The sequence below is a fragment of the Sylvia atricapilla genome, chromosome 3 (assembly GCF_009819655.1).
Source record: "Sylvia atricapilla isolate bSylAtr1 chromosome 3, bSylAtr1.pri, whole genome shotgun sequence".
Lineage (NCBI taxonomy): Eukaryota > Metazoa > Chordata > Aves > Passeriformes > Sylviidae > Sylvia > Sylvia atricapilla.
Genome location: NC_089142.1, coordinates 13,794,226 through 13,821,043, shown reverse-complemented (window position 1 = coordinate 13,821,043; position 26,818 = coordinate 13,794,226). Strand labels below are relative to the sequence as shown.

Genomic DNA, 26,818 nt, shown 5'->3' with positions numbered 1-26,818 from the left:
CTACAACACGGAGATGCAGGAAATCCAGCTCTCAAAAACTTGTTTTCAAGCCTAAAATTGTTGAAGCAGAGCGCCTCAATAATGACCTTTGATCAATTTTTTATTATTATTTTTTTTTTTTGTGTGTGTGTGTGTATAATCTTTGTCATCTTATTTCCCCCCGTGTTTCCTGTTCAGTTGTTTTGTACATAGCACCACCCTCTCGTGACTTCTGTAAACAAGACTTCAAACAGTCCTGGAAGATTCCTTCATCAGTTCCTTTTTAACACAGACATCCACTTCCCTTCTTAGCTGTGTACGGCGACCTGTGCAATGTGCAAAGTGAGGTTACAATACGGTTTGCATACAAGAAAACCACTATCGGGGGAAAAGCTTTATTTCATCGCTTTCATTTAAAGCGATAGAGCGTCTGATGCTGAAGGACGCGCTCCCAAATGGCGATAAATGCTAGGCTCTGGCAGCCCAAGCGACGCCTGTCACGGACCTGCCTTTGCTCAGCCTGGGCTAAGCGATTCCCTTTTCCACTCCCCGTTTTTCCCAGCTAGGAACCTGACTCGCCCTCGGCCGCAGGATCACCCCACACCACCGCGCCACGGCCACTGCCCCGCCCCGGCCCGCGGCAGCTGCGGCACCTCCGGCCCCCGGCGGCTCCGGTCCCGGCGGCCCCTGCCCCAGCGGCTCCGGCCCCCGGCGGCCCCGGCCCCGGCAGCCTCTGCCCCAGCAGCTCCAGCCCCCGGCAGCTCCGGCCCCCGGCGGCTCCAGCCCCCGGCAGCCCCTGCCCCAGCAGCTACGGCCCCCGGCGGCTCCAGCCCCGGCGGCCCCGGCCCCAGCAGCTCCGGTCCCGGCGGCCCCTGCCCCAGCAGCTCCGGCCCCCGGCGGCTCGCCCAGCGGGCGGGCGGGGCCGGCCGGGCCCGCGCTGTGCCCCCGCCCCGCCGCGCCTTCCCCGGGCCCCGCCGCTCCTCCCGGCCCCTCCTCCGGCCCGGCCCCGCCCGCCGGCCCCAGCGGCCCCGCAGCGGCCCCGCGGCGCGCACCGAGGCGGCGGCGAGCGGAGCTGCGGGAGGCGGCCCGCGGCAGAGGTGGGTGCCGGGGCTCTGGCGGCCGCTGCGGGAGGACAGAGGCCCTTCCTCCTCCGGCTGCCCGCGGGCAGGGAAGGCAAGGCCCCGAGCCGCTGAGGGCAGCGGGTCTGTCCGGCGTGGGGCTGGCGGGGCTCCGGGCGGCTGCCCGCATCCCTGCCCACATCCCTGCCCGCCTTTCCGTGCGGAGCCGCCTGGCTCTGAGCAGTGCCAGCTGCGCCCGGGTTGCTGGGACTCTGCTTTGTGTGCGGGGTTAGAGGGAAGATGTGATGCTTTTCAGGTGTCGTCTCAGACGGAGGCACCCTGCGTGGGGATCTCGGTTTGGGGTCGGACCCCGCCGAGCTGTGTGCGCTGGTGGTGGCCAGAGCCCCTCTGTGCGCTGCTGCTGCTGCTTCCCCTTTGGCTTTAGGCGTTTTGCTTCCCTTTGCCTGGCAGCTGCTGATGCAAATCGCTGCATTATGCTACTGCTTCCCTAATACTTTCCCTGAGCTGGAAAAATGACAGCAGTTACAGGATAGAGGGATTTAATGACATAGCAGAGCCTGGCTAGCAGCAGTACAATGGCTACACAGGAAACTAAACTTTCAGATATTTTGTATTTCTTTTATGTTACCACCCCCCCCCCCCCCCCATTACTTTTTTTGTTAATTAGTATACCTCCTCTAACTTCAAGAAGCAAAACTAAAAGCAAATGTGTCTTGTGGGGAGGAGACAAAACACTGCAATATTGTTATCCCCATCAAATGGAGGAATTGCGTAGAGGTGGTATCCCAGCCTTGATATTGCAGACCATCTAGCAGATCGTTTTTCTTTTCCTGTGTAAAGTCATCCGTGTTGATAGGTCTTTTGACTTCTAATTTGGCTCCTAGTCTGGAGGGTGTTTTGAAATGGTTTATTTTATCTGTGTCCCCGCCTCTGCTGTCTCAGGAAGAAAACATGGTAAATGCTTAGTGTATGTACATAAGGTTTTGTTGTCATCAGCGCATGGTTAAAAGTTAGGTGAACTCCTGTTAGGGTAAAATGAGTCTACTTCGATGAAGAGAACTGGAGAAAAACTGAGGAGATAGTGAAAGAAATCAGATGGAAAATGCTCAACATAAATATGTTACAATGTTACGCATAAAGCCATGGAAATAGCTTCCAATGGTTTTAGATACTTTCTGCTTTTCTTATAGCTCCAGGTCACTAATGCAGATACAGACTGCCTGATAATATCTGCTAACCTGATGCAGCGGGGCCTGTGTGTAAGGAGCTGGGCAAGTTTTAGTCTTTGACCCTTTTCCATATCTGAGCATGTGCAGATGTACAGATTTCTTTATCTGTGAATGTATATACACATAGCAGTTGCCAAAACCAGCTGAAGTACAGTAAAAGCTTACTTTGAACTCTAAAAATGCAGAAGATAAAGAGTCTAATGAATTGTTTTCCAATCCCGCTGAGAGAAAGCATCCCAAGCCACGTGAGGTGTCTGTATAGAGTAGAACTACTGCTGTTTTTCCACTCTAATTTATGTTCCCTCGCTGACATCAGAATAGTAGCACAGGGCAGCACAGTACCTGACTTACCACAAGTTCTTCAGCTACTGCAAAAGTTCTTGGTTTCATGCATCAGTTTGTACTTTTCAATTTGTTGTCAAGTTTGAACTCTTATGCAGGGTCAGTACAAAGGAGTCTCAGTCCTTCTTTAGATTCCCTCAAAGTCTCTCCAAGAGGAGGAAAGCACTATACAGTTGGGAAGTTAAGGTACTGCTAGACCAAGGGAAATGTAGAAGGTGTCCCAAGAAACCTCTGGGAAAGAAGTTGATGAGTCTTGAGATGTGGTTTCAGGACTGCCTGGAATTTCAGTAGAGGTGTCCCTTGCACTGTGCGCCACTGACTCTTTGTTTCTGTCTTTGGTAGTACCAGTTGTATGTGGTGAGTCAGCTCATCCCACTGGTATAGCTGGAAATAATTTTTTCTGGCTTTAGTAGTGTTACTTTTCAGTGATGATGCAAGGACAAGATTTAGCAGAGTGGGGAATATGCAGCTGGGAGGTTGGGATGAGGTCTGTTGTACCCTTCAGCTGGCCTTGAAATTCTCCTGGGCTCTTGGGTACCAGTTTGATATCCTGACTGTGGGGCTGTGGGCCAGTGCTCCCTTTGTTTTAGTGTGGGAATTCATTGCAGGCAAGTTTTGAGTCTTCAGTTTGAATTTTTGATTTTAGCTGCTCTCAAGAAAATATTCTGTCCTTTACAGGGACTTCATAAAGTATTGTACCAAGTAAAGTTTTTAACTATTTGAAACACAGGGCAATATCAGAGCCAGAGGAATAGTCATCCTATATTCAAAGTCCATGACTGTGAGTGAGTGTGAGTGGGTTCTTGGAGCGACAGGCAGCTTGGAGGATAAGTTTGACATTTGATCCATTTGACTCTCTGGCTGTTGTAAGAAGTCACAATTTTTGGCACTGGCCTTGGGTAACTTGGAATAGAAGTCAAATAGTTCCTAATAGAATTAAGCCCAGAATAATCCCAATCCTGAAATATTTCTGGAGGTTAGACTGGCAGGAAGCATAATACTCTTATTCTGGTGTAGAGCCAGCCCAGGCTGAATTTTGCTTTCTGATATGGGACATACAAGTGAACTGCACCTGTCTCCCAACTGACCAGACGAACTGTCAGATCACCTGCAGGAATGTGGTCTGTCCCATGCAGCTGTGACTATGGGGAAGTCTGGAACAAATGTGAGTATAATCAGACTTGGACAGAGTCTATTTACAGAACAAACAAAGTCACTGCTCAGTGGAGTCCTCTAGAGTTCTTCCTCAGCAACTTGTCCAAATTGAGGTCATAGCTGCTTATGGCTCCTTTTTAGGTCATGTGTCCAGGTTTCCTTTCCCAGGAAAACAGAATATGCAAGGAGAGTGCTTGTCTATGTCTCACTTGGGTGAGCTTGGCCTGCTGCAGTTGGGATATAGCCACTGTGATAGGCCCTGCTTGAAACCAATGGGAGCTACACCTTCTGAGATAAAAGCCTCGGTAACTTGCCCAAAATTATGTGGGGGGTCTTGTAGAAAAGTAGCTCTAAACAGAAGTCTCCCAAAGTCCAGTGCAATGCCTTAATGGCTCCTCTAGAAAAAGTAAATCCAGGATCTGATTTTGCTCTGAAAAATGCACAAATTTGGGGTTCTGCCTGGGCATTTACTCAAAAAAGTAGGGTGGGAATTTGTGGCGTTGACTTTAGGTTGGATGTAGGAATTCACAAATAGTTAAGAAAAAGGCTTTTGGGAGGTCTTGATGATTTTCAGTTTCCTGCCTGAAGTGGCTTAAAATACTAAGGGATTTGAATGTGGCGATCAAACGGCATTAGTGACTTTAGAGCATTAATGTGTGGACAGCTTACTAATAAACAAAAGTACATGTTTAAAAAGAATAGAATGAAAGTTATTAAGAGCTTTTATAGCTAAGTCAACATGGTTGTTGCATAGACATAAAGAGCTAAGCTTAATTTGAAAATAATCATCTAGAGAATCTTCATCGGAAATATTTTCTTGTCTCCCCTGCTGTTTTATCATGAATCTTTTTTTAGAATGTAACCTCTGAAACTGTTTTTCATGGTGAAGAGCATGTCAATAGTAAAATTCCACTAGTTGCAGTGGAGGGATTAAGTGTTCAGATCTGCAGACAAAACTCAATTGTTTCAGAGTCAAGAAAATAATTTGTTATGTAATAAAAGAGTGTTAATAAGCACTGACTTTGAAGTACTATAATTTACTTATTAGTTTTTGTAAATGACAAATAATTTTCTTGAAGGGACCACAGTCTGATTCCCAAATATAGTCTGGTCTCTCTCAAGCTTTACATCTTCAAAACAGAAACCAGGGGCAGGTTAGGGCACCAGATGAACCAGGTTTATAAAATTGTTGTAGTTTCAGTGTCAGCAGCAGAGCTGCAGTGATGTATTTTAAGTGAACACTGGCCCATCAATTTTTATCTTCCCTTCACCATTTCACAACTTTTATGGACGTTCTTAGGAGGAAAGTTGATTCATTTTGTGATTATGCCCATCACTTCAACAATGAACCAGGGTCTCCTTATCAGATCAGGTATTAAAAGTGTGACTGAAATATGTGTCTCTATTTTTGTGGGTTTTTTTATTTGTTTGTTTGTGTGTGGGTTTGTTTTGTTTGTTATGTTTACCATTGCTGCAAATCTTCTTCTCCTGGCCTACAAAGCTAGTGCACAATCACAAGCATACAGCCTCAGAAAAGGGGCTGAAAGACACCTAAATGTTGCCTAAGCTCATTCTTGGTGACCAGACCAGCTGTCACCATCTATTCTCTAGAGCTCTGTAAAGCTTTAAAAGAAAGTGACTGCTTCTAAACTGGCCATGGGAGTAGTACCCAGTCCATCTTAGCTCCTTAGCTGTGCCTTGGAATTGTTGGGAGAGTGCTTATTGGCCTGTGCCTAAAAGAAGCAGAATCTGAAATTTACCAGAAGCAGAGTTTGAAACTTAAATAGATTCAGTGGAGATGTCCAGATTGTAATGGTCAGGTCTGTGATGGGATGTGGGTTGATTTGCTGCCTTCCGCACAGGCACACCAACAGTGTCTTTCCTAAAGGTTGCAGTTGCCTGTTCTTAAACCAGTCCCAGCAAATGTTTGTCCCGTTTTCCAGATGTTCTGCATTGGAAATTTCATATCTTCCAGAGGAAGTGTGTTCCACTTTTTAATCACCCTTACAGCATGCCACCTAAATCAACTGTTTTTAGAGCGTGTTGAATAGTACTTCCATCCCTCAGTAATTTAGCTATATGGCGATATCTAATCTATTATTCATTAATGTTGTGACACACCTGATGAGACACCAGGTGTTGCAAAAGGAAAAAAGGCCCTTGGTTCCTTTTCAGTATTTTATTTTGAAAAATGCAGTAGAAGAAAGATGAAATGGTAAGGGGAAAAGCTGAGCTGTAAAAAAATCCCCAGAAAAACAAACAACCAAAACCATGCCACAAGGGGTACAATTACTGGCTTTTCCAGTGGAATTAGGACATAGTCTGATGTACCTGCATGAAAGAAGTGGATTATCTAGATGACAGTGTGTTTGATCTTACTGTGACATCCAGCAGAAAGGGACTTTAAAGAACTAATTTTGTTAGGTCAAACTTTGCTAAGTGAATAAATCGGTTAAGTAATAAGGGAGATCACCCAGCTATTTATTTTTGACTTATTTTTCCACATGATGATATATTCTGAAAAAATGGCTGTTGTCTTAAACAATCAAAAGAGTTGGAAGTTTTCTGTGCTTTCTGGAAGGTGATGCTAATTAGATTTGCATTAAAAATTATACTAGAAAATACTTTTAATTTTATAATAGATGCAAAATGTAGAGTTGTGAAATGTCTTCTGGCAAAGGACAAAATTCAAATCTTTTGAGAATCCTGACAGAAACAGTACAGGCTGTTCTCACTTGCAAGCTTAGATCAAAGGATTCTGAATTTTCCCAGCAGAAAAAAATATTCTGTACTGTGTCCACTAGCATGGTATGAGAACATGGTATGAAGTTGCTGCTGCCTGTAAGTGAAAGACTTATTGGAGAGGCCAGAGTGAAGTGTTGCTCCAAAACCACATCCAGTCCCTCTGGGGTTTGAGGATTGTTGGTTTCCTGGAGTGCTGACATGGCGTGGACCAACTTTAGGTTCAGAGTACAAACATAAAACCTCAGACTCCAAACAATCTCAGCTTTGGTTGGCATGTATAAAAGGTAGGATAGAGGGCCTACAATCATCAAGAGTCTAATTTCTGAACTCTTCCCCATTTTAACTACAGCATCTTTTGTTCCCTACATTTGAAAATCAAACCCGTTTTTGTCAGTTTCTTGGGTAAGTGGTGTTTATGTGATCAGTCTCCCAGTCTGTCTTTTAATTCCACAATGACTTTGTTGCTGATGCAAGGTTCAGCCCAGCTTGAGAGGAATGTCCATCACCAGCTCACAGTTTGAATGTGGCACTTTTTTAAGGGATAAGAGCTTTCCACTCTATGAGAGCAAGCTGTGCTGAGCTGTTTGGCCTCAGAGCTTGAGGATAGTGTCCAGCTTTTTAAATTGGTGGATATAAAAATGATCTTTGTGTCCAAAGCCAGGGCAGGCAGAGTAGCTAAGATCTGTAGTGAGCAAGAATAGTTGCAAAATTCTCTGTTTAGGATTTTAGGAGCCCAGCTGGTATAACTTGTAAAGGGGATGTGTGAGTCCTCATATTTGGATTGTCTGTCCAGAACTCTCCCAAATAGTGGGGTTTATATACAGTCTCAGCAGCTCTTTCTCCACCAAGGAAGTCATGGCTGTTTTGCACCTAGAAATTTTGTTAGTTCAGCAGGCCAAGCATTAACTGGGGTGAATAACTGGGTTATTTAGCTCAATAAGAATGTTTGTTTTCGTGCTTTAGGTTGGAGAAATCTCCAGTAAAAATTGAAGTATTTTTCCACAGCAAAGGGGTGATTAAAAAAGTTTGCTTACGTCTGCCACCCTAGAGGCTGACTTCTGAACTTAGGTTTGTGCCTGTGTCATGCCAGCTCTTTTAAGAGTTTAGATGGTGGCCCCCAAGATAGTTAGGACTTAGAAGCAGAGGCCAAGAAAGCTAGTTTTGTTTATTCTTCAGAATACTCAGTTACTTTTTGGGGGCTGTAGAGGAAACAGCTGGGATATTAGAAGTGCACAGTGGTAGGACAAGAGGCAGTGGCACAAGGGAAATTCAGATTAGGTATTGTGAAGAAAATTTCCTCTGTGAGGACAGGGATCCATAGAATCAAGAGAGCAGAAAAGCTGAGAAATCTCCATCCTTGAAGACACTGAAACTCTGCAGGACCAAGTTTGTGGGCAGCCTTGTCCAAGCTGTCCCACCTTTGGGTAGACATTTGGACCCAGGTGACCTTTAGAGGTCTGTTCCAACCAGTTCTGTGACACAGTGTAGGGTGTGACATGAGTTTCAAGTGCTGTTCCCTATGATACAGTTTGACATTAGATTTGCATTCAGGAAGGCAATGTTTCTAGTGTATAGTAGGAGCCCAGAAGTGCTGTAACCAGTTCAGTGCTGGAGAAAGAAATATAAATTACATTAAGTTTTTATGTGTTGGTTTTTCAGTAGGTGGCACTTTCTGGATGCCTGAATTGAGGGCTGTGCAGAAAGGCTTCTCCAAACACAGTTTAGGGATTATTCTTCCATTAGGTAACATATGTCCTGGTTTTGGCTGAGATAGAGGTTTCTTCTTAGTTGCTGGTATAGTGCTGTGCTTGGGATTTAGGATGAGAATAATGTTGGTACCACACTGCTGGTTTAGGTGTTTCTGAGCAGTGCTTGTGTTATGTCAAGGAGTTTTTTGCCCTGCCAGTGACAGGCTGGAGGAACATAATAAGTTGTGAGGACACACAAGCAGGGCAGCTGATCCCAGCTGACCAAAGTGATGTTCCATACTGCAGACCATCGTGCTCAGGATATGAACTGGAGGGTGAACTGGCCATGGGCTGCTGCTTGTGAAATGGCTGGGAATTGGTCTATGGGTAGTGAGCAATTGCATTGGACGTCACTTGATTTGTACATTGAAATTCTTTTATTTGTATTATTATAATTTATTAGTATAGTTATTATTACCTTCTCCCCTTTCTGTCCCATTAAACTGTCTTTATTTCAGCCCATGAAGTTTATAACTTTCACTTTTCTGATTCCCACACCCAGCCTGCTTCGGATGGGGAATTGTTTGTGAGTGAGTGACTGGGCAGTGCTTTGTTGCTGTTAAACCATGACTGCATCTTGTATGTTGAATACTTTGAAAATCAAACAGATTTTTTTTTTAACTTAGTGCCTAGTTTTAGCCTTAATCCTTTTGTGATTCTCTCCATGGTTGTCAGATGGGGAAACCATGACTGCTTTTCAAGGACAATGTAGTGATGACTACCATAAATAATTCTTCCTTCAGAGCACAGATTGTGTCCTAAGCCATGTACCGCAACAGAACAGAGAAGAAAGCAAAACCTCAGTCCACACAATGTGGAGGGACTTTTGAAAAAAAAAAAAACCACCAAAACACCACAGGTGAAAATTGTTAATTAGAACAGCAATGCATGGAAGAAACTGCCTTGATTATTGCATTTCCTAACTTCACAATTTTTTTTACTCTAGTGCTTTCATGGTATTCTTTAAAATGTCTTTTGTTTATAACTATAAATCACAGTTTAATTTTGGAGCCATTCTACAGTATCTCATACATCTTTTTGTTGTTTATGAAAGAACACAGCTGAAAGAGTCTCTATTTGTAGCAGATGCTGCTGCTGTGCTGTGACTGTCTCCAGCTCTGAGCTCAGTTCTGTTCTCATCACCATCAATGGGAGTTTCAGCATTGCCTGCCCTGCAACTGTTTCTTTTATTGATGTCCAGGTGGTGTAGTACAGCCTAGCAAAGGACTTGTGTGTGTCATATGCTCTATCCTGCGTGCACCAGGGTTTTAATGAAACCAGTATCTTGAAATCTGCAAGAGGTGCTGAAAATGTAGTGAAAACAATAGACACTGGAAGTCTTTAAAATCTATACTTCTCCGTAAGGTATCTGCTTAAATTATCTCATATTTTGAGAGCCCTTGGAAGACTTTCTTATCTTTTTAGCGTGTCTAAATATGCATGTTAGTCATTTCTGGGGGACTAAATATATTAAACAGGACATGTATTAATAATGTGGAAGTAGCAAACTAAATGCTAAATACTAAATAAATGCAGGAGCAGGGGAAATAAAGCAAACCACTTCAATCTCAACAGAGGTGTAATTTTTATTAAAACTGAAGATACTGTTTGAAAAGGCTGTTTGAAACAAGAATAGTACAGTTGCATTAGGAAACAAGGTTTGGGTGCTCTGGGTTGAAGGTTGCTTGTCCAACCTTGATGCATATCTGTTGTCTGAATGCATTATAAAAATCTTTTAATGGGAGAAATTGCTGTATGATGGGAAGGTAGTCTTTGCTTTTAGTGTGGTGTAAAATTAGATATGCTCTAAGCTATTCACTTGCCCTGCCATTAAAAGCCTGTGGAAATACACAAGGAAAGTATTTCTAGTGTTGAAAGCACAATAAATGATAGGAGATGTTATTCTGGAAGTAATGCTTTTCTCTTCAGAGATAGTTTTAGACATTTATGAGCTTCAGAGTCTCAAAATCTGACAGTGGTTTTGAATTCAACTGATTTTAATGAATTTTTGAAAGTTACCACGATTTTCTGACATTAAGTGTCCCTTTTGTGTTTTAACAGCTTTCTACAAACATGCTGTAAATAAATTAGATGAGAAATCCTGATTTTGTGCAGAACTGTTAATTTGTGAGACAGGAGAATACCCCACTGCAGGATTTTTCATCTCCCAAATGTCTCTAAAATACAAAGCAGGCATCAAAATCCAGTTTGTTCTACCTTTTGCCTTTCAGGTCCAAACCATGAATTACGTTGGACAGTTAGCAGGGCAAGTGTTTGTTACTGTGAAGGAGCTCTATAAGGGTCTAAACCCAGCCACACTGTCAGGATGTATAGATATAATTGTTGTACGTCAGCCAGATGGAAATCTTCAGTGCTCTCCTTTCCACGTTCGCTTCGGGAAAATGGGAGTTCTGCGTTCCAGGGAGAAAGTGGTAAGAAAATGTGATAATTTTTATATGTCCTGTCTGTGAGTTAACTGTAATAGCATGGAAGTTAGTGAATGTTCTTTGCTCTGCTAGTTGAGGTTTTCTTTAGACACCCTTTATAAAGAGCCTGAAGTAAGACAAGCTTCAGTCAAAATGGTTGTTACTGATTCTTGCAGTTGTTCAGAGCATAATTTGTAAGACATGGACTATAATAAAAAACAAAACTGGCGGTGAAATTTGTAACATTTATGTTCATTAAAGCAACATTTCAAATGTGTTAATTTGAACCTATACTAAATTTCATTAGTGAGTCATTAAAACCCTTTCTTTGACATGTTCAATGGTCGTTCCAAAAATGGATATATTAGTCAAGTAATATTTTCAGATAATAGAACCTTGAGGTTAATTGGATCTAGAAAAAACAGCCAGGGCCTTGGAAAAAATGTAACTAGGCTGAGTGACCTGGCAGTGTATAAGATGTGAACCACTGTGACAGATTATTTTAGGAAGTAATTTGTAACACCATATAGTCTAGGTTCTAATGTAGCTAGAATTTTCAACAGAAAGATCCTAAAGTCAGCATGGACGCTGTTCAATTCTTACTTAGAACAGAAAGAAATTCCAATACTTACTGTGCCAATGGTGTACTGTGTCCTGAAATATAACATAAATGTAGACTTGTGCAAATCTCCAAAAAATTTACAGTGAAAATGGAGTTGGTGGCAAGCATGGTTATAGCCAAAGAGAGAGAGAGATCCTTCTGAGAAGAAATGGAGATAGTTTGGGCTGTACAGTGATGATAGATATGTGGAAGTAGAAGTAATAGACACAGCAATTGAATGTAAAATTATTTTTCTCATTTCTGCTTCTCATAGTGTAAAGAGAAGTCTCTTTAATGAATTTGAAACACAACATATTAAGAATTTGCATTTGGAAGTACTTCTAGCACAATATAAAATAGACTATGAATTAAAAGAGCAAATAGATTTGTGTGGCAAGTGAAGCATTCAGAACTACATTTAAAAATATTCAGAACTTTATAATAACTATGAACATTTCTGAGTAGAGGAGCAGGGAATCAATGAGCTGAACAAGTTAGAAAAACATTTTTGTAATTGATTGCTTTGTGAAGGGGTGAAAGAAAAAGAGCAGGTCACTATTTCCTGTTTATTATAAGGTTTCTTACACTTCTTTGAGAAGCACTTGCCCAGTACCAGCAGAAAGACTTTATTTTCATTTGAGAATATATTTATTTCCTTCCAGGTTGACATAGAAATTAATGGAGAGGCTGTAGATTTGCACATGAAACTAGGAGACAATGGGGAGGCCTTTTTTGTGCAGGAGATGGATAATGATCAGGTAAGAGTAAAAACTACTTTTAATTCATTAAAAAAATCTGATGTCTGCTCTTCAGAGGCAGTTTTGAGTTTAGGAATCTTGTTGAAAAATATAATTTGATCCATTTTATAGTTTTGAAAGTGTCTGGACAATTTTCTGCGGTGGGAATTTAATGCTATGTTGTTACTTTGGGTTTTTCTGTTGAATTGCTGAGATTTGAAAAAGCTGAAGGATAAACACATGAGTGAAAAACAAATCATGTGCATGCCAGTGTGTGAACAGAAATGGCAACTACAGAGTTCACATGCTTCAAAGTTGTGTGCAAGAGTTTAATGTCCAGGGACATTAACATTCTGTTTTTCGCAGAAATCTTTAATTTGAACATATGCACCAGACTGCCAGTAAAAGTGCACATGCTCTGTAAACATCTGTGCTCACATTAATTCTAGTGCTTCTCATAAACATGATCTCACAACTGTTATTCATGTGGGGCTGTATTTAAATGAGAATGTCTGCTGTTGAGCTGTGGTTAAATACTGGTTCAAATAAATTATGGTCACAGTAACTTTGACTAGTCCACGTGTAATGTAATATAAGAAAATTTTTGCAGGCATTTCTCTTCAGATATCCCAAATAATTTTTGTCACTGTCCAGAGTAGGATGAGTGTTCACATTGCTGTGTTGAGTCTGGTATTTCCAGTTTCAGGTGAGAGCTTTGTGACTGTGCATCTCTATATCTTTATTTTTAGCATTTTTGTGTGGTAGCAGTTGTTTGGTAACTGAAAACTGCTGGAAATACTTCCATAGATGTCTAGAGATGCATATATATGATTGAATAGTAGGGTGTTTGTGTGACCTAATTATAAAGCATTGACCTATCTGACTACTATCTGTCATCTGTGTTCTGAAGGGGAATTGTATTTTACAAAATGTTCAGGTTCTAAACTAAGATTTTCTTTCTGCTCTGTATCTTTAATGAGGTGGACAGAGTACACCGTAACCTGGCCAATAATGGGTGCTCAGGGGATGTTGCATTAAGAGTATTGTCCCTGGTTGTCTAAGGACATGCAATTATAGAAAAATTCCCATATGCCACAGGAGCATAATAAACATACAGCTGTCTAATCCTTGTTATTTTTCTGAGGAGTAAATGATTTAGATTTTGGTAATTTGTACATAGGTCTTAGAACCAGTTGTATGACTGGTGAAAGAGCTAACATGTTTTATGGTTTGAGTTTTTTCTTTTTCAGGAGGTAATTCCTTATCATCTCTCCACATCTCCCATTCTGTCTGAGGGGACTGCCTTAATGGAATCCCAGCTGAAGAGGAATTCCATAGACAGGATACGAAACCTGGACACCAATGCATCCTCACAAGTCCCGCCCCAAGCCCATGGATCCCAGCCTTCTACTGAAACATCTCCAGTCTGTAGCTCTGTGAAAAAAAGGAGGAAGAAGAGGAGGAAGTCAACTCATAAAATAGACAGCTTAAAAAGAGAAGACACACATGGAGACACATCAGAAGACGAAGACATGTTTCCCATAGAGATTAGCTCAGAGGAAGAAAAAGAGCCGTTGGACAGTTCAAGGTATCATAGTGGAATTGAGACTTGTAATGAAAACCTGGGTTAATGTTCCAGTTCGTGCCTTCTCGTAGTAATTCCTAAGTCAGAACATATGGCTGATGAAAGGTGTTACTTCAAAAATAAAGCTGTAGGCTAGAAAGCTATTTGGAATGTTAGTAATTAAAGTAATGAAAACGACATAAAAAACATAAGAATCCTCTGTGATGATGTGAACTAGATGGTTTGAATCAGATAACATTTCTTTAGTTCAGGTTTTACTAATTCTTCTCTACAACAGGGTTTGTTAGCTGAGGTATATGAAAATTCAGTAATCAGGTATGTTTTTTAAATGTCACTTTCTCTTGTTTAGGCTCCCTGTTCCAGATGTGTTTGTTGATGATGTACCTGACATAAAGGCTCCTGCAGTTTCTGTGCTTTCTCAGTCTGCACCTTACCCTCATTCAGATGGAGAATGGTCGCCTCATCAAAGGTACTTTTTCTGATAGTACAGTTCTAGATAGCACCCTAGTTTTAATTTTTCCATTAGTGTCTTCTATGCAAGTGCTATATGAAGTCGTACTAAAGGTTTTGATATCAAATGTGACCATTATAAGATGATTACTTTTGTATTTGCAAAAAGATAGTGTACCAAAACATCAGGTTGGCTTTGTCCTTGATGCAGCAATTACATGCATGCAAATGTACGTCTACAAATTCTGAAGAATATTTTTATCTGTTAATGTCACTGTTTGCATATAAATACTGTAGAGAGGATGAATGTTTTGTGAAATCTGAATATTTGCCTGATACACATACCCTGTAAGGGCTTCGATGAATGTAGGTTTATATGTCTTCAGTATTTTGAGTGTAATCCTTTTAAGAATTTCCCAGATGGGAGTTCATATATAAGAACAAGACTTCTAATAAAAATAAAATAAAAACAAGCTTTTCATGTCACTTTCAATATAGATAGGTGTATCTATATATATATAGATACATATTTATTGTGTAAAAAGGACACATACAGTAATTTGCTTATTTTTTCCTTTATGTGTATTTATGTGCATGTGTATACCTTTAATGTCAAAACAGAGCAGTTTGGACCTCCCTTTTTGTGTCTGTCAAAAAGTGACAATTTTTGCTTAATTCATTGCACTATAATTCCAGTTAGGTCTGTGTGTGTGCCCCATGCACATGTCTCCATGTCCCCCATGCAGACTGCTGGAGTGCAGTGCAATATTCACAAGACCGTGTCCTGAGAAGTCTTAATCTCAGTATCCTGCCTCTGTAGTTGAGGGGCAGAGGAAAGGAGAGTGAAGAGATTGTTTCACGGCAATGGCTAAATTGAACTGTTTTGAATTGCATTCTGGAAGAAATGTTCTCCAGTGCCTGTAAAGCTTAATGTGATTGGCTTCACCAGGCTGCTGATCGCATTTGTCAATACTCTGCCCTTTCAGTGGCTTTTGGAACTGTGTGTTCTGTTTGTTTCTTGATTGTAGTATGCTGGATTTTGAAAATTCTCAGTGTAAATTCAGCATTTATGTAACTAGTGCACAAAGAGTTTATGTTAATCGGCACTTGTGAATATAATGACACCCTGTCTTTCTTTCTCCCAACATGCTCTGCTGCCCAGTAAGGCTACAGATTGTACAGGGCAAACCACTCCCCTCACTGTTCCAGCAGATGGAGGCCTATCTAAGTCTTGTCCTCAACAATCTTGTCACTTTTCTCTTCTAGACAGGTAGAACAGTTGTCCTCCCTCTTTTTTGGACTGCTTTTTAATTCTTGTAACACTTTATACACCTTTAACACATTAAGACTGTGTGGACTGCTGTTGAATTTATAACTGTACTTATTGCTAACCCAGACACTTTGAAAGTGACATTGGAAAACACTTTCTCTGCTTGCTTCTTTGTGTGCATTGAGTAGAGGTAAGTTACCTTGATGAATCATCCACTGAAAGAGGATGGCTGATATAAAATCATGCCAGTGAAAGCCTGGGGTAAAAATCAAGTTCATAAAGATGATGAAAACCCCAAAAAGGAAGAACTTAGCTAGTGAATTCATTCCTCTGAAGACTGACATTTCCACATAGTTTTTTACAATCAATAAATATTTTAATGACATTTTTATGCCATGGTTTTCCTGAGTAGTTTGCTTGTACATAGATTGCTAAAATAAAAGCAAAACAAATACCTCAGAGATTAAGTGAGCAATAAAAAATGCATATCTTGTAATGGGAGGAGCTTAGCGCTAAAAGAAGACTTCTCTCCCTTGTTCCATGGGAGAGGAGGAAGGGCTTCCTATATGTCGGATTGCAGCAAAGGGGAAAACCTTGCAGAATAAAGATGACACAGTAGATAAGGCATCTTGGTTGAGGTTCAGGAGACTGAGACTAAGCCTTTGTAGTAGTGTAGGATTCTTCTTTTCCACAGAGCTAAAAGTGGATACAGACACTTTCTGTGTTACCTTAAATTCAAGAAGTCTCAATGTTGCAGTCAAGCTCTTTCACTCCTGTAAGTCACAACAGAGAGAGGTCACAGCAACATTAGAAATTTTAAAGTAGTAGAATATGACCTCTAAAATTCTCGATTAATGCTTGGGAAAGCTTTGAGTAGTACATCAGGGTAAATTACTCATTGCTTGTAACAACATAGTTGCCATACTAGGTGTCTAAAGCCATATCAAAACTGATAATCTTGAGGCTTTCCCAGCTTCTAGGTCTGCCCTCTTTAACCTGACCATGTTGTAGCACCCAGTCAAAGCAAGATCCTGGGATATTCAAAACTGTTCTCCTTAGCTGTTCTCATGGCAGAGGAGGGTAGGAGCACAGGTTGGGATGGAGCAGTGATGTACTCTGGGTGGCTCAATGAACTTTTCTCTGGAGTTCACCTGTCTTACAAACTAGATAGACATTTAAAGTGCTGTAGCAACTTGTCTGAGTGAGGCTCTGTGTTTGCAGCTGTTGAAATAAGAAATGCATGGTGGGTCTTTCAGCAATCTTTTTCCCCCTCTGTGTAAAATAAGGAATGCTATTATGGCCACCTAAGAGGAGGTTCAGAGGCTGTCATGATGTAGGCCTCTTTCCTTCTGATTATCTTTATCACAGGTATTTTTCATTACACAAGGCAGGGCTTTTTCTCAGGTCACATTGCTGCTTTTTCAGGGATCTCTTTGCTTCCAGTGGAAAACACTGCAATGATCATTGTAGTTTGTTACTGCAGAACTGCCAACTACAGGCAAAGTTCCTTGTTCTTTGTCATTAGATTAGATTAAGTGCAGTCATCTGCATAGATTCACATCTATGGGATGTGAATCAGAGATGCTGATTAAATACCTGAAGTTTCCTTTCCTTCTTGTGTACTGCTGACAGGATGGGTGGCTCTGCTTTGATGTGCAGTATTTCAGCAATCTGTGCAAGGCAGGGAAATTTCAGCTGGGCTGAGTCAGTGCATAACTTAAGGACACAGGAATTGCAAGACATAGTTCAGCCCAAGGCAAACCCAGACCAATGGGCAGCAGTTGCAGCAAGAACCTTCACAGTGCAAAACTCTGCCTGTTTTAACATAAACACATATGTGTGTGCCATATTCCTGAGAATATAAATCATGGTGCTGAGTAACAGCTCGGGTTCTTCCTCAACTCCACTGTGTGTATAAGGGAGCCGTATTTTCACAGAAAATTGTAGGGAAGACCAGGTTACCCCCCTACTCCAAATCTGTTTTCTTACTGCAGAATGCAGAGGTTCTAGCCAAGCTGAAGAAATACCTCTGTTCTCTCAGAGTGTCTGAGTAAGTGAACTTGGGCTGGACAAAGACAGATAGGAGATTTTTCTAAGCAAACAATAGGTATTGGAGGTTAATATGTCTGTAGTGCACAGAGTAAGTAAGACTTGAAGTGATAAGGCTTCCTTAAATTTAGTTATTTTAGGCTTAAAGCAGCAGTAGGAGCATTATTGCGTACTGAGATTTTCTGAAGTGCTCAGGCTGCTGATTTTCAAGGTTTCAGTGGTCTCTAAATATGGAACATACTGCAAATCCTACAAACTTTTCAGTGGGAGATTTAGAAGTTGCTGAAAAACCCACTAGGCATTTCTCGAATCCTTAGAACTTGAAAATACTTTTTAAATGGCACTTTATTGATTCCTTCATCTGTCAAATTATAGGTTATACCCTAAGGACTGATAAAAAATTAAAATTCGTAGGCCCTTAAAAAGATGGCTTATAAACTTTGTAATTTAATTAGGTAACATAAATGTCTGCAGCTAAAAAGTCCTAGTGTCTGTCCATGTTCAAATTGTTTTTTACTGCATAGATGAAAACACTGAATAATGTAGATAATTAGGTTGCTGTTATTTCAGATGTGAGTGTGAAGTAATTATTTTGCTGTGGTCTGTGAATTCCTTACCAGCTGGCTCTACAGAGCATTGAAAAAGGGAGACTTTACAACACCTTCCAGTAGCTAAAAGGGAGAGAGACTTTTCACAGGGGTATGTAGTGACAGCACAAGGAGCAATGGCTTTGAACTTGGACTTTTGGCAAGAAATTCTTCACTGTGAAGGTGTTGAGGCACTGGAACAGGTTGCCATGAATATTTGTGGATACCTCATCCCTGGAAGTGTTCAAAGCCGGGCTGGATGGGGCCTTGAGCAATGTGATCTCGTGGCCAGGTGGTTGGACAAGATGATCCCTTCCTACCCAAACCATTCTGTGATTCTACCTTTATATAAATTCTTCATGCTTGATTTATTCTTTATCTTTTTCTGAATAAACTGAATATCCAAACCAGTTTAGCTCTTTCATAGAACTGCAGAATCACAGAATGATTTAGGTTGGAAGGGACCTTAAAGATTATCTTGTTCCAGCCCTCCTGCTGTGGTCAGGGACATCTTCCACTAGGCCAGGTTGTTCAGAACCTTGTTCAGTCTGGTCTTCAGGGATGGGAAGTTCATAACTTCTCTGGGCAGTCCGTGCCAGTTCCTCACCACCCTCCCAGCTTTTTGCCCATAAATACCCTCAAGTAATCCTTCTCAGGGCTGCTCTCAATCCATTCTCTGCCCAGTCTGTATTGGGATTGCCTTGACTCAGACACATGCATTTGGCCTTGTTGAGCTTTATTGCGTTAGGCACTTCATGAGACAGAAGCCTTTTGTTTTTGAGAATGAAAGTAACTCAGTTTGGACCTTTGATTTAGGAATGTTGTGGATTCTTTTGTTGCGTTTAGTTTTTAAATCAGGATTGGATGAGTGTACCAAGACATGTTATGGCTCAGATGAAAAATGCAAGCTTTGTTCAGGAGGTTTTGGGGGCAAAATCCATGACCTGTGTTATGCAGCAAGGCAGAACAGATAATCTGAATTTTTCCTTCTGTCCATGAAATCAGTGATTCATTTTTTATTAATGACTGATGTGGCATCACTTTCTTGAATTCACCACATTAAAAATATGCTGATAATTTACTAATTAATTTATTAATAATTATTATCAAATCATTATCAAAACAAACTGTTAAATATGTTTCATCTGAAAGGGCTCAAATTCTTCATGTAGCTCTCCTGCTGTTTTCCTTATGAACATCCATCCAATGCTTGAACTGAACAAGTTATAAAGGAGTCAGCTGGATTTCTTAAAGTATTACTTAGTCAGGATAAGGTGTCTTGTTGATGTGAGTAATTTCTGCACTTTGCATACATTATAACAATACTAACATCTATTCATCTGCTCCTGCTGGTACCATCCCCATTATTTTTTCCACACAGAAAACCAAAAATCCTCCTGAAATGTTCAGGTCCAGTGTTCTTGTTCTATCTCTTTCAGCTTCTCAAAAATTACTTCTCTGACAGCACTTACTGAAAAAGGGATGACACCTTTGAATGCCAGTGTAAGAGGATTCTGAACTGTTTAAACTATTTTTCTATGCTTTCATACTTTCAGTTGGCTCTTGATTATTTCAGTCTTCAATTCCTTGTATCGGTGGACAGCAGTTTGGAAAGCACTAAGTGTGTTGTAGTTACTTTTGTTTCTGTAACATTTTTTGTTTGTTTTGTCTTTAGCCCATCAGATTCACGTCCTCCTACTCCTCAAAGTGACTCAGAATTAGTCAGTAAACCTATGGACAGAAGTGGACTAAAGAATAATCCCCACATGCACTGGGCTTGGGGAGAGCTACCTCAGGCTGCAAAGGTATCCAACATAATTCCTGCTAGTATCTCTTGTGCTTTAATAGGCCACATGTGCTTAGTCTACTGCAGACTGATGAAGAGGAAAGGGTTTTACATAAAATTACAGTATTTTATGTAAGAGAATTTAATCCTAATCCATAGGAGGTATAGGAATGTACCTTATGGCATGGATATTCTCAATACTGATAATATACAGTAAAAAATTAAGGAACACCTGAGACCCAGTCTTGTAAAAGTTAGAAGCTTAAAAACCAGAAAAAAATCAAACCCAATGTCCTTTGGTAAATCACTGAAATTCGTAAATGATCTTAAATGGAAATTAGGTGCTTGGTATTAGCAGTCTGATTTACAGAAATGAAAATGGGCTGCTTCAGTACAAAAGCATCCAGAGACACCTGCAGTTCTGTATCTGTGGATGTGCAGACATGCTGTTCTCTTGGCTGATAGGACTGGCTTTATGCCTGTCTCCTCCTGGAGCCATTTGTCCCAGTTAGGTGTGGGATCTGCAGCCAGCAGTGTTGTTCCCTGTGCTGCACAGAAACTGTGGGCAGCTGCCCACTCTGCAGGCTGGTCAGGTGCTGGCACTCACACGGGAAAGGAGATCTTCAGGGTTTACACTGCACCAGGGTATTAGGAGTAGAGGTCGGGTTTCAGTGGAATACTGCAGCTATGGGTGTTGGGATAGTGCAGAGTTTGGCACCTCCTGCTGAAGGCAGGCTTCTCTGCAGAAAGAACTGCAGGAGAGATGGGCTCATGCAAGAGGAAAAATTGCTGCTTTGCAGGTCAGGGAAGTGGGCATCTTGTTCAGAAATACTTCTATGTTCTGGTGATGGCACCTGAATTATAATGGCACTATTGTAATTTATTGTAATTAATTCCCTGTTGGTAACTAGTGATAAAAGGAGGGGTGGGAATCTAGAATTCTTAATTTCTTTAAAGGAGCTCTGGCCTCTTCCTTAATATGCCAGTGGTGAGCTGTCTCATCACCTCTGCACTATTCTCCTCCCTGTGTGTATTACAAGGAATTAAGGAGCTATTTTCTGCTCAAAGAGAACTGATTTAAATGCACAGATCCCTGCAGGAGTTCCAAATTGGCATTTGCAGTCTAGAATGGAGGGTTTCCTGCTAGGAAACGTAGGGATATCTTTTTTATCCCAGTCACACACCCTAGGGTGTACTGCAAATCCTACTCCCAGAGAGAGGCTTTTCTCTCTGCAGTCCCTGTCTATATCCCTAGCCAAGGTAATCTGATCTTGCCATACCTGAACTGGGAGTTAGACTTTGGCTGCATTGAACTTCATGTCAGAGTTGTTTGTTTGCTGTGATGTGAAGGTTATAGCAGCTGTGCAACTGCTGCTGTAGTACAGCTCCTCTCTGTCCCTCTGTAAGAACATTTCCTGTCCCAAACTTAGAAATCTGGAATTGTTCCTATAAAGTGATTTAAATTCTAAATCTGGGGATTAGACAGTGTCCAGTGCCTGAGACTGTCTTGATTGTGCAAGGACTCCAGTTTGCACCGCCTTCTCTTGTTTGTTGGATTTACTTTCTGAGGGAAAGCCAGGATTTTCACAGGAAGAGAGGAAGATAGGGTGGGAGGTGGGATGTGTAGGTGAATGGAAAATAAAGACTGTAGAGCACATTGCAGAACAAATTTTTCCTGGCCCCACAATGCAAATTTGCACAAACACACAGCAGAGAGGTCTTTAGCATATTGTAGTCTCTACTTCAGTGGTGGCTTTCTGCTGTAGCTGGTCATCTTGACAGTCTGATTTCACCGGAGTGAAAAGAACAGGTTAAACTCTGGCTGTTGTATTTTTAAGAGCTTTTCTTTATAGTAATCTGTTTAATTTTCCTCACAGGCTGGTCCTCTGCTCAAAGCGAAGGAGCCCAGCGTGGCAAATGTAAATCCTTCTGAAAGTACTCACTTTCGGGTCATCCAGAGTTCTCCTATAGAGGAGTTTAACACAGAGTCTCCTCTGCCTGACCTTGGACAAGGAGATGCAGCAACTGCTGAGGAAAGTGAGCCCTTACCAGCTGAGACAAATAAGCCAGAGACAGAGCTGCCAGGAGCAGCTGAACCCCCATTGCCTCCAAATGAAGAAATGAAGCAAGCTGCAGCTTGCTCAGCCCAACCAACTGGCAAGACGGATTCCCCTTCCAGAAAGAAAGGTAAAGCTGTTGATCCTGCACTTTTATATGCATGATTTTATCTTCAAATTTCATGGTGATAAAGCACCTTATTGCCATATAAATTAATCCATGCCCTGAAGGCACTTTCAGATCAGGAAAGGAATAAGCTTTGGAATGAGCTTTCAAAACCTGAGTTGTGCAGCAAGCTGTTCACAGGAGATATGTATTCTTCTTGGTCTGAAGTTCTTGGCAGCTCTGTGCATATGAGCAGGACTACAAAATTTGTTCCATTTGACAGATTTGGGAATTTAACTTTTATGTATAAGCAAACTGTAGATCTGCTGGTTCACCTGAGTGGTATGTTGCTGGTAGTTGTGGAAACTCTACCCTAGTGCAAAGTTGTGGTACATCTTTTGCACAGTGAACAGGTTTGCTGTAAAATAAGGTGTTTTTGTTTTACATGCTTTTCAGTTCTGTGTGGTACGTGTCCTGTCCTGAATATGTGAAATATAACTTCTGCTTTTCTATCCTAATTTCTGGGCTCTATTTCCATGGTATTTTATAACAAGTGAACAAGTGTTACAGTCTTCACGTGAAATTTATTTGCTTACAAATGCTCTGTTTTAGAGCACTGATTATTCCACAATTATGTAAGTTCTATATAAGCCTGGTTTGTGCAGCTGCTTTTTAATCAGCAAACATACAAGTTTCTTGGCAGTTTATCTGGAATGCATCTTCCCCATGCATTCCACTGTCTTGAAAACAAAAAACGTCGTGTTTCTCTGCTTACTATTCAGCCCTTGTGTAGATTTTCTGATTGCTTTTGTGATGCTTGGTGTTGGAAATTGGGGGAGTGAGAAGCTGTGGGTCTGATAATGAATTCCACATTAGGTTTTGGCCTTACAGTGGTTACTTATCTAGGTGCACTGGCAACAACAGGACGGTGGTGACTCTGTGTTGGTCCTAGTGACAGGCCTAGAAGGGGTGTGTTGTTCCCTGTGCTGGTGCATGTGGACACACAACACATAAGCTGTATGTGCTTAAAAGTGAGTTGTGTCCATAACAAGCCAGTTATACTGTGTTAGTGACTATATTGTTGTCTGTTCTTTCCCTTTTTCAAGGAAGGATGGAAGATTAGTTCTCAAAGGTTAAATGTTCTGACTGCCATACTGTGATAATAGGCCTGTGCAAATACTTAAAATGTTTTCCTTTTGCTTTTTTCCTCCAGTGACCACTGACTTCAGATTCACAGTGGTGTTGTCTGGGATAGGAAGTCTTTGGCATGTCTCAAAACTAGTCCTCTGCTGTCCCATTTTGTTAAATCATGGTTTAAACAATGTATATAACTACTTGTTTTGAAATTTTTGGCAGTATTATTTTGTACAAATACAGTTCACAAACTGTTATAACTTTCTGATTTCTCAATCTTAAAATGAGTAGTTAAACAGTAATAAAAGCTCTGGATTGTTACTCAGAAAATATTCATTAATAGACTTACTTGTTCTGTCCCTTACAGACAAACGGAGCCGGCATCTTGGTGCTGATGGTGTCTATTTAGATGACCTCACTGACATGGATCCAGAAGTTGCTGCACTTTATTTCCCCAAAAAGTATAAGTCCTTTCCTTATATTTTTGCTTTTTAAAGAGCTCTATTCACCTTCCATATTTAGATCAAACTCTTCATTGCCAACAAGATAAGATGTCTTTTTCAAAATTCAGGCAAGGATGAAGGTAGAAGGAAAGTAAAATTTTGTAGAGAAGAATATTAGAACTTTTGGAAGGTGCTGTATTTGGGTCTGAGAAAAGTGCTTGCAGCTGGTTTTCTGTTTTGGTCTATTAAGCATCATATATTGATTGTAGATGGTTATGTAATATACACTGATGTTTGTGAGTGTTACTCACGTGTCCTGGGAGAACAGTTTGCCTTGGGATATATTTATCCCCATGTCCTGACTTATTATCATAAAGAACATATCCTACTGTTAATAGTATTAGCAGAAAATTATTGCTCTAATGTTGCTTTACTGTGGTTGATTCACCTATAAATATGAATGGGAGAAAAAAATTTTTGGAAGGTGCATGACAGAGTTACATATGAAAACACTGCACCGTGACCATACAATTTCTAACTTGTTCTGATCTTTATTGCATGACAGAGTTACATATGAAAATACTGCACCCTGAGCATACAATTTCTAACTTGTTCTGATCTTTATTGGAGCCTCTTGCAACATTTGCAGTTCTCTTTCAGCATATACCCTAGCCACTTAATGAAAGTTATTGAGCAACAACTAAAGTAGCTTGTGTACTTTATTTTTCTTTTTTCGCTTGCTTAAACTCAGCTGCTGTAATATTAGCATTTCAATAAAACTGAGAAGGATTAGTTATATGGGGAAAATGTTGGATTAAAAATTTTTTTCTCAAATGCATTCATATGAATCTGGAGTGGAAAGCAGAGTTTGATGAGCTTGCTCTTTGTAATAATGATCTCATCAGATTTTAAGTGGATATAATGATTTATTGTTTCTGAAAATGTTAATCCCAGTAGTTTACATGTAGAGTGTTTTATTTGTATATACATGACACACAAATATACAAACATACACATTATTTGTTTGGGTTTAGCTATCAGTTTATATAGTTAATATAAATTAAATAATAAACTTATGTGCTTATTCTTGTTTCTGTGTGGGAATATTTCTGCTAGTATAAGTTCTGCTTATTGTACCATTATTTTGTCCACTAAAATTATGCAGTTTATAGTCTTATTTTCCTAGCTCATAGGAAGCTATAATTATACTTGCCTAGTTTAGGCAAGTAAGTAGAAGCAATCTAATGTTGAAGGGCCTGTTTTGCTGTAAAATTTAAACAAAGATTTTTCTTTTTTTCCCTTTTTTTTTTTCCCCCTAAGCGTGTATCAGATATTAACAGTGCTTGTTAAAGGGAGTGCATTTGGGAACGAGCACATGAAGCCTGAGTTCCTGATTTTTCTTTTCCAGCGGGGACAATGCCCAAAGCAGGAGCACTGCGGAGCTGGGGCCGCGGCCGGCCAGCCACTCCCCGCAGTCCGCCGGCAGCTCCGGCGTTGACAGCGGGGCTGAAAGCACCTCGGATGGAATTCGGGATCTGCCCTCCATCGCCATTTCCCTCTGCGGGGGCCTTACCGAGAACAAAGAGATAACCAAAGGTACGGGGTGCCTCTGTGAATTGCAGAATTGCAGACACAGGCTGGCAGCTGGGGTTGAGCTTCCCAGCCTGAGGCTGCAGAGCCCTCCTGTGGCTGTGCTCAGCGCTGGGTTGAGAAGATAAACGCTGGCCATGTAATCATAAGATTCCTAGATCTTCTTATGATTTTTAACACGTTTGAACAATCCACTATATATGAAAATTTTTGGAAGTATTTTATAGTGCTATGTTCTTTATCATGGTAGTTTTAATGATGCTTTTGCCACTTAATACAGTATATAGCTAGGAAATTCGCAGCTGTTGAATTCAGGAGTGAAAAAGGTGGTCCATAAATGGGGAGATGAGGAGAAGGAGTTGGAAAGTTTAACATGATTCCTGCCCTACCTCCAGTTTCTTGTGTAACTTTTAGATAAATCACAATACTTTGTGCCTTAAAGTTCCAGTGGCATAGTGTGAAAAATAAATGTGTTAAGACTCACACTTACTGCAGTAATGTGGCATCATAAAATCATATGAGCCTGATGCTACACTGACTGTTGCTCACGAGCTACTTATTGAAATGTTTCAAATAAAATGTGATTTATTTGAGTCATACTGTCATCTGAATCACTTGTAAATTGCATAATTTTTCTAAAAGGAGATTTTCCTCCCTCACAGTTCCATCCCTTAGATTTCACTTCAGGCTGTATTTTGAAAGGAAGGATGCCCAGAAACAAAGAAACCCTCATCTTCTGAGATTGAGAGTCTCTGAACAACTTGCTTCCATATTGCAGTTAAATCTCAGCACCCTTGTAATGAAGGTGAAATCAATGTGTCTGAGAGGTGCTTAGAGGTTTAGGTTGGCCCATCCCAGGCATCTATCAATGCATGCTTTACAAATGTAACTTCTTTCCCCCACAGAAGAATTCTTAGAACATGCAGTAACATATCAACAGTTTGTGGACAATCCTGCTATCATTGATGACCCTAACCTTGTTGTTAAGATTGGAAATAAGTAAGTATATTTCAGAAAAAAAATCCTGTTGTAACAGAGACACTTCTTTGTCACTTCAGTGCATTACATCAGTATAACTCTAGCTGAAAAACAGATTTTGAATGTTTGTAGCTTGGATTCATCCAAAAAGAATCAACTACCTAGTGGACACAGGTCCTTCTAGTTACCTTTCCTCTTTTGAGTTGAAAGTGAAGAGCAGTTTCAGATGACCTATTAAAGCTAACTGACACAAGTTTGAATTTTCAGAAGCTGTTATTAAATGCTAGTAGTATTTATATTCAATTGACAGAGTAAAAATGTAATATGATGTGAACTTGCTAAGGCTTGCCTTGAGCCAGTTTGAATAATTAATATTTACAGGGATATGTCAGTCTGCTTGCAGTCACTCAGTACTAAGCAGTTTTTTTGTATATACTGAATATTTTGCTAATATGCTTCTGTGGAGGCATCGCTTTTCAAGACTTGTCAAACTTCACCCACCGAGTATGAGGCTTTCATTTCTGCAAGGCTGAGACACTGTTTTGTATGTTTATATTGCTGGCAGCAGGGCAGTGCTGTGGTCTAAGCCAGATGCAGCTTTTTGGGAGTTTCTTTAACTTGAGAATTCCTTGCACCTTGCAGACAGTGTTAGAGGAGAGATCATAGCTTTGTGCTGCACTTAGAGAGGTTTGGCTGCCCTTAGTCGTAGATGTGGCTCATGCAAGGCAGGTGTAGCAGGTGG

The 26,818-nt window shown here is 40.8% G+C and overlaps 1 protein-coding gene across 5 annotated transcripts in view; it reads left to right on the top strand.

Annotated features, from left to right (window-relative positions):
• The window catches only part of LPIN1 (lipin 1), a 79,412-nt gene that overhangs the window by 28,574 nt on the left and 24,020 nt on the right, over window positions 1-26,818 (top strand). For 3 of the 5 annotated variants that reach the window (XM_066314783.1, XM_066314784.1, XM_066314786.1), the window contains 9 exons: window positions 10,509-10,709; window positions 11,967-12,062; window positions 13,292-13,629; window positions 13,976-14,095; window positions 19,658-19,787; window positions 21,646-21,955; window positions 23,433-23,526; window positions 24,917-25,104; window positions 26,004-26,097. In XM_066314783.1, coding sequence (XP_066170880.1) covers window positions 10,509-10,709; window positions 11,967-12,062; window positions 13,292-13,629; window positions 13,976-14,095; window positions 19,658-19,787; window positions 21,646-21,955; window positions 23,433-23,526; window positions 24,917-25,104; window positions 26,004-26,097 — 1,571 coding nt within the window. Of the gene's footprint in view, window positions 1-1,024; window positions 1,077-10,508; window positions 10,710-11,966; window positions 12,063-13,291; window positions 13,630-13,975; window positions 14,096-15,238; window positions 15,347-19,657; window positions 19,788-21,645; window positions 21,956-23,432; window positions 23,527-24,916; window positions 25,105-26,003; window positions 26,098-26,818 lie in introns of those variants that run through there. The other 2 variants (XM_066314787.1, XM_066314785.1) reach the window with 2 other exon arrangements.